This window comes from Agrilus planipennis, unplaced genomic scaffold, assembly GCF_000699045.2.
Source record: "Agrilus planipennis isolate EAB-ADULT unplaced genomic scaffold, Apla_2.0 scaffold149, whole genome shotgun sequence".
NCBI lineage: Eukaryota > Metazoa > Arthropoda > Insecta > Coleoptera > Buprestidae > Agrilus > Agrilus planipennis.
The window spans coordinates 681227-687740 of NW_020438906.1; the positions used below are offsets into that span (position 1 = coordinate 681227).

Below are 6514 nucleotides of genomic sequence, written 5' to 3' on the forward strand. Positions count from 1 at the left end.
AGGTATTTTTCTTTTTTAGAATGACTTAGATGAATCAGTTATTAATAGTAAAATATGTGAGCAAGGCAACAAAGTTAGAAATTTAAAAGCAGGTAAGTAATTTATTTTGATTACTATTTTTTTTTTTACATGCCTTTGGCTCTTATCCTATTAGAGAAAGTTGACAAGTCATTAATTGATATTGAAGTAAAAATGTTGTTAAAATTAAAAGAGGAATATAAAAAAATGACTGGAAGAGATTGGACGCCTGGAGGGAATACCACGACTAATAATTCTACTAGCAGAAATACTGAAAATAGTTCTGCTCTTACTGCGAAAATCAGTGAACAAGGAAACTTAGTTAGACAATTAAAACTTAATGGAGCCAAAAAGGTAGTGGGAAAAAAACTAAAGACCTTATTTATCTTATTTTAGTACGAAATTGTTTTTTTTTAGGAAGAAATTGATGCAGAAGTTTCAAAATTATTAGCCCTTAAAAATGAGTATAAAAACTTAACTGGTACTGACTTTCCTTCTGGTGGAAAGACTGAAAAGAAAAAAGAACAAAAGCCAAAAGCTGCTACACATCAAAAACCTATTTCCAAAGAAAAAAAGCTCGTTGATGTAAGAATAAAAAATTATACAAGAAATATTTATATGATTGTAATTGGTCTTTTCTTTTTCGAATAAAAGAGTGAAGGAAGTGGCGTAAAAAAGCAGACGAGGTTGGGCCTGGAAGCAAAAAAAGAAGAAGATTTAGCAGATTGGTATTCACAAGTGATCACTAAAGGAGAACTTATAGAATATTACGACGTTTCTGGTTGTTATATTTTCAGACCGTGGGCGTTTGCTATTTGGGAAGTACTCAAAAACTGGTTTGACATAGAAATAAAAAAACGGGGGGTCCAAAATTGCTACTTTCCAATTTTCGTATCCAAATCCGTTTTGGAAACTGAAAAAGCTCATATTACAGATTTTGCCCCAGAGGTTAGTCAAAATATTATAATTTCAACATTAAAAAATTATCTTACAAAAATGTTATAATTTTAGGTTGCATGGGTGACAAAGTCTGGTGATTCTGACTTAGCCGAACCCATTGCAATTCGTCCTACCTCAGAAACTGTAATGTATCCCGCATATGCAAAATGGATTCAATCTTATAGGGACTTGCCCATCAGATTAAACCAGTGGAATAATGTTGTGGTATGTAATGTTTCTGCAGAATTTAAGCCTCTATTTATTTGTTTTTCTATTAGAGATGGGAATTCAAACATCCTACGCCCTTTATTAGAACAAGAGAATTTCTTTGGCAAGAAGGTCATACAGCTCATGCAAACAAAGAAGAGGCTGAGGAAGAAGTTAAATGTATTTTAGGTAAGTTATTTACGTTATTTAATGAATTGTATTTGCTAAATATTAAATTAAAATGTATTTAGATCTTTATGCACAAATTTACACGGAACTTCTTGCTATCCCGGTTATTCCTGGTAAAAAAACGGTAAAAGAGAAATTTGCTGGTGGAGATTACACCTTAACAGTAGAAGCATTTATTTCCGCGAGTGGCAAGGGCATCCAAGGAGCTACATCGCATTTCTTGGGTCAGAACTTTTCGAAAATGTTTGATATTATTTATGAAGACCCTGAAACGCAAGAAAAGAAGTTTGTGTATCAATCTTCTTGGGGATTTACCACTAGAACCATAGGTAAATAAATTTCAAACTGCCTTCTCGTTTATTAATTAAATCCCGTAATTTTTAGGCGTCATGATTATGATTCATGCGGATAATCAAGGTCTTGTCTTACCTCCAAAAGTGGCAAATGTTCAAGTTGTTGTAGTGCCTTGCGGCATCAGTGTTAATTTATCAGAAACAGACAGAAAAGAACTTCAATCATCCTGTGACCTTTTAGAAGAGGAACTTAATAAAGTCGGAATACGAGTTAAAGGAGACTACAGGGACAATTACTCTCCTGGATGGAAGTTTAATCATTGGGAGTTAAAGGCATTTTTTTATTAATTTGCGTCAACTTCTTTTATACTAATTTACTGATTATATTTTAAGGGTGTTCCTATTCGAGTCGAATTGGGGCCTAAAGATATAAAAAATAAACAACTTGTAGCTGTTAGAAGAGATACTGGAGAAAAACTGATAATAAAACGCAGTAATGCCTCGTCAGATTTGAAACAGTTACTAGAAAGTATACAGAAAAACTTATATGATCGGTATGTTTTATAACAGGGTTAGATGAATTACTCCTGATGAGTGGTAGTAGTAGTAATTGACATAAATGCTTATCTAACGACTTTGTGGGATTTCTTTATCAGTTGATATTTTCTTTTAGAGCACAAAAAGATTTACAAAACCATACTGTTGTGTTAACTGATTGGTCTCAGTTCACAACTAATTTAGATAATAAGAACATCATTTTAGCTCCATTTTGTGGTAACACACTATGTGAAGATACAATTAAAGCAGAAAGTGCCAGGTAAGACATTAAAAACATTAATAACTTAATATTATATGTATAAATAAGAATCTTTATTGTCAAAAATAGTTATTTTTTCATTAATTGGTTAATCATTAATATTTTCAGGGACGAAGTCGTAGATGCGGGTGCACCAGCTATGGGCGCGAAATCCCTTTGCATCCCCTTCGATCAACCCGCTCCTATTAAATCTACTGACAAATGCATTCACCCTGATTGCAAAGAAAAGCCGCAATACTATTGCTTGTTTGGTCGCAGTTACTGAAATTTTGTAAGTTTTTAATGTACATTAAAATAAAATAATTTCAAAAAATTAAACATTTATTAACTGTGTGTTCCTTATGACAAATTATTGTAGAAATCTATTATTTATTAAGCAATGACTTATTTTCACTCCAGCACCGTCTTCTGAACTGAATTTTACGGTTTTTCCAACTCTTTCTGTTTTTGGGAGTGCTTAACTGTCACACCTGGTGAAATAGGCTTTTTTGGAGATTTACGTTTTGAACATTCTCCTTTGACAATATCCTGCTTGTTTCCTTTAGTATTTGTAAATTCGGCTATGTTTTTTTCTTTAGTATTTGTAGTCTTGATTACAGTTAATTCTTTTTGAACATTTGTAGTTTCATTTATATTTATTTCTTTTTTAACATTTGTAACTTCAATTTCATTTATTTCTTCTTTAACATCTGTAATTTCAGTTAAATTTTCTTCTGTCGCTTTGATATCAATTGGTTCCTTTGCTTTCTTATTTTCCTGCCCTCCAAGATTTTCATGGTCAATTCTAGCATGTTCCTCGCTTATTAGTTTTTTTAGTTCTTCTCCAAATCCCAGTTTCTCTGCTAACAGGATACATCCCTCATCACAATCCCCCAGCCATGCAATGTCTCTACTATTGTCAGGATTGTCAAACTCAAGACCACCCCCAAACCCAAACATGGACATTATACCACTAGTTTGACCTACTTTTTCTCGGTTGATTAATAACCGGGGACATGTATGTGGTACCCTAAAGGAAGTTATAATGTTAGTCCTTGCTAAACAGGAATTGTAAAAGTACCTGTCAACAAGTGAGGCAAAAGGTTGAACAACCAATGAAGAACCCAAGATTATTAACAGGTCACATTGTTTAAAATCTTTCTGTATGCAATGGTGAAATTTATCAGGTAAATTTTCACCAAAAAACACAATGTCTGGCTTTACAATTCCAGGACATGCCGTACATATAGGAATTTCATCATTGAATATTTTTTCTACGATTTTAATAATAATGAAAAATATTACATGATTTTTTATTGTTATTATGTACCTTTTATCCAATTCTGTGTATATTCTTTGCGACAAAGAACACAGTGTCCTGTATGAAAAGTACCATGAGCCTCCACTAATTTTTCATCAGGAATTCCTGCCACTCTTTCTAAAGTATCAATGTTTTGTGTATAGTGCCTCAGAAGCTTTCCTTTCTCAGCTAGTAGTCTTATAAAGTAATGGCATGGTGTAGGCTTAAAACTGCCAGGATACAATTCTTTAGCAAGGACAAAAAAGGGTTTCGGATTGTCAAAGAAAAAGTCCAGTTCAAATATAGCTTGGGGATGTGGTAACTCATATTTTTGCAAATTATCATAAAGACCAGATCCTGGAGATCTAAAGTCTGGAATCCCAGCAGCTGTAATTACAAGAAATAAGAATACTGAGGATCAGTTAGACAGTAACTCTTACATGTTGAGATTCCTGCACCAGCCATTGTGATAATTTTTGTGACATCTTTACTCTTAATGTGATTAATCAGGCCATCAAAAGAAACATCATCTAAAATCTGTTTAAAATTATTTTAACAGATCATAAGTCATTAGCATTAATTTGTTATGATGAATACAAGGGTCAAACAGCACAAAAGAAACAATTGGTTAATTAAGCACCATGTTATTTACCTCATTGAAAGAAAGGTATTTTGACCTTATCCATGATATGGAAACTAATTTCTTCCACTGGTTGACCCTTTGAGATAGGCAAGTAGTATGTCTGAGCATTTTAGACTTATTATTTACATTAAACGGCAATTAAATAATTCTGTTTGATACTGAAAGATGAAAATGTATTGTAGTAGAGTTAAAGGTACCTGCCTTTGGTTTTTCTCGTTCTTCTTTATCTACTAATCCAAATTTTTCGGCAATATATCTAGTTATAGCATTTAAGTCTGAATTATCGGAGCGACTTCCTTCAGATGCTAAAAAAGAATACGTAAAATAACGAACAAACTTAAAAAATACCATACTTACAATTAGAACTGTGAGAAGTCATTATATTTTTATTATTTATTTATTTCTAAGAAATTTTACACATATTATAATTGACATAAAAAATTTTGTTTAGATATGTCAAAATTCAAAATACTTTCCATAGACAAACGGAGTAGATCTTGAACAACTTTTCAATTGTTTCGGCAGGAAGTACATATTTTCTGACGGTACCGCTAGCGTACTCTTGTAATGAGACTACCAAGCTTACCGAAATTTCTCTGTGGTACCAGAGTACGAAATATATAAACATAATAACTGTATCATATTATAATGTAGCAACTATTATTATTATGTTATGTATTTACCATTGATTTCTATTTTGACCATAAACATAAGATCCATAGGATAAGATCTATGGTTTTTGTGATAATAGACAACAGAGGATAAGTATTATATATCTATTCAACGCTCTATGTTTTGTATCCTTTCTCATAAATAAGATTTTTTGTAATGTAATGTAACTGACGAATTAAGCAAGTCTTTTTTGAAGATGTAATTTTTATATTTATTAAAATACAATTGAATTTTTATAAAGCAACTTTTTTCATAATGTGGTAATGTTACTTTTGAAGAAAATAATAAAACAATATTAATAGTGTATATTTAATCACTATTATATAATTTTTAAAATTATCCAATCTATGGATTACTCTATAGGTAGGATTGAAATGAGCAGGTAAAGTAGATCACAATAATAAAACGAGGTGAAAAATCTATGGGTAAAATAATAATAATCGAATTGTTTCGTTTGTTTTCAAGATGTCGGAAATGTGTTTACGGTTTAAAGAAGTAATAAACTAATTTTTAATAAATATTGTTTGTTGATTGTTATCTGTAATTAATCTGAGGTGTATGTTTCTTCAGAACATTATCTATGTTGTTGTATTTAGCTGCAGTTTAAGGTAAGCTTAATCAGAATTAGTAACCGCTGTTCAACCTACGTCAACCTATTTTGGCATTACATGTCATTTCAATAATTTCTTTAAAAAGAGAAAAATTTATTAATACGATAACAAAAAACTTGCATTGATTAGTTCCTAAGAATTTTCAATTATTCTAAATAATTGGTTTTGAACACATGGTTGTATCTCCTGCTGTTAAAACCATATTAGAATATTTCAATAAAATGAAGGTAGGATGCAAGGAGGTGTTAAAAGAAAAATATATACATGCTTCTTTTAAGAAAATAGAAAATGTTTTCTTTATGTAGCTGGTTCCTTATTTTGCGATTTATAAAATAGTGTTTTGTCTGTAATATAAATCAAATTAGATTACATTAACACAACTTTAAGAACAGTATTTGCTGCATAATTTTTTGTTTGTTTTTTATTTTAATGTACAGTAATACAATTTTTTTAAGACGAATCTAAAATTTACCATTATTTATTCACAATTGCTATTTGAAATTTTATCTAAGGAAGGATAATTATATATTATATAGTGCAGTTTTTTCTTATAGAGAACAGTTCAATTGCTTAATGTCTCAGTCCTGCTATCTTGCAATGTATTCTTAAGTGATACTGATACATAAAGTAAGCTTTAATTGGTAATTTAATGCATGCAAAGCAACCATACATTTTTTAATACCTCCTGTAAGATTTATAAATAACATGAAAATATGTATTAGAACCTTTTGTTTAATTAAAATATATTTTATATCTTATAAATGTTAATCTCATTTATATTTAATTTTTCGGAAGTTTGGGGTAGTCTTAAAATACTACTTGTAAGGCTATAGTTTGCATTTATGT

General features: G+C 30.7%; 3 protein-coding genes across 8 annotated transcripts in view; 2 read left to right on the forward strand and 1 right to left on the reverse strand.

Moving 5' to 3' along the window:
• Window positions 1-2796, forward strand: part of LOC108736395 (bifunctional glutamate/proline--tRNA ligase) — an 8018-nt gene extending 5222 nt beyond the window's left edge. Inside the window, exons 12-22 of the mRNA XM_025973374.1 lie at window positions 20-92; window positions 155-372; window positions 436-603; window positions 673-966; window positions 1030-1182; window positions 1236-1353; window positions 1416-1682; window positions 1738-1979; window positions 2040-2200; window positions 2320-2463; window positions 2572-2796. Of these exons, the coding sequence (XP_025829159.1) occupies window positions 20-92; window positions 155-372; window positions 436-603; window positions 673-966; window positions 1030-1182; window positions 1236-1353; window positions 1416-1682; window positions 1738-1979; window positions 2040-2200; window positions 2320-2463; window positions 2572-2728 (1995 nt within the window). The 3' untranslated portion in view covers window positions 2729-2796. The remainder of the gene's footprint in view (window positions 1-19; window positions 93-154; window positions 373-435; window positions 604-672; window positions 967-1029; window positions 1183-1235; window positions 1354-1415; window positions 1683-1737; window positions 1980-2039; window positions 2201-2319; window positions 2464-2571) is intronic.
• Window positions 2772-4849, reverse strand: LOC108736411 (NAD-dependent protein deacetylase sirtuin-2). Of its 2 annotated transcripts, XM_025973375.1 has the most exons (6): window positions 4743-4849; window positions 4587-4690; window positions 4183-4279; window positions 3773-4129; window positions 3524-3716; window positions 2772-3472 (listed from the first exon to the last, which is right to left on the reverse strand). In XM_025973375.1, the coding sequence occupies exons 1-6, from the start codon at window positions 4762-4764 to the stop codon at window positions 2884-2886; spliced, it is 1362 nt and encodes a 453-aa protein (XP_025829160.1). In that variant the 5' UTR covers window positions 4765-4849; the 3' UTR covers window positions 2772-2883. The 2 variants fall into 2 exon arrangements, with proteins under 2 accessions (XP_025829160.1, XP_018324325.1); XM_018468823.1 differs by lacking the exons at window positions 4587-4690; window positions 4743-4849 and adding an exon at window positions 4395-4580.
• A 639-nt stretch (window positions 4850-5488) lies between these two features.
• LOC108736426 (CLIP-associating protein) overlaps window positions 5489-6514 on the forward strand; it is a 13264-nt gene continuing 12238 nt past the window's right edge. For 3 of the 5 annotated variants that reach the window (XM_025973367.1, XM_025973371.1, XM_025973370.1), the window contains exon 1: window positions 5490-5665. The gene's annotated coding sequence lies outside the window, so the exon portion shown is untranslated. Of the gene's footprint in view, window positions 5666-6273; window positions 6296-6514 lie in introns of those variants that run through there. The other 2 variants (XM_025973369.1, XM_025973368.1) reach the window with 2 other exon arrangements.

What these genes read in the sequence shown, in the direction of transcription:
- LOC108736411 (XM_025973375.1), bottom strand. Translation starts at nt 4,764, where the DNA reads ATGACTTCTCACAGTTCTAATT. An exon ending in GACTTCTCACAGTTCTAATT is followed by an intron (nt 4,691 to 4,742) that starts GTAAGTATGGTA and finishes ATTCTTTTTTAG; the next exon opens with CATCTGAAGGAAGTCGCTCC. An exon ending in TGGTGCAGGAATCTCAACAT is followed by an intron (nt 4,130 to 4,182) that starts GTAAGAGTTACT and finishes TTGTAATTACAG; the next exon opens with CTGCTGGGATTCCAGACTTT.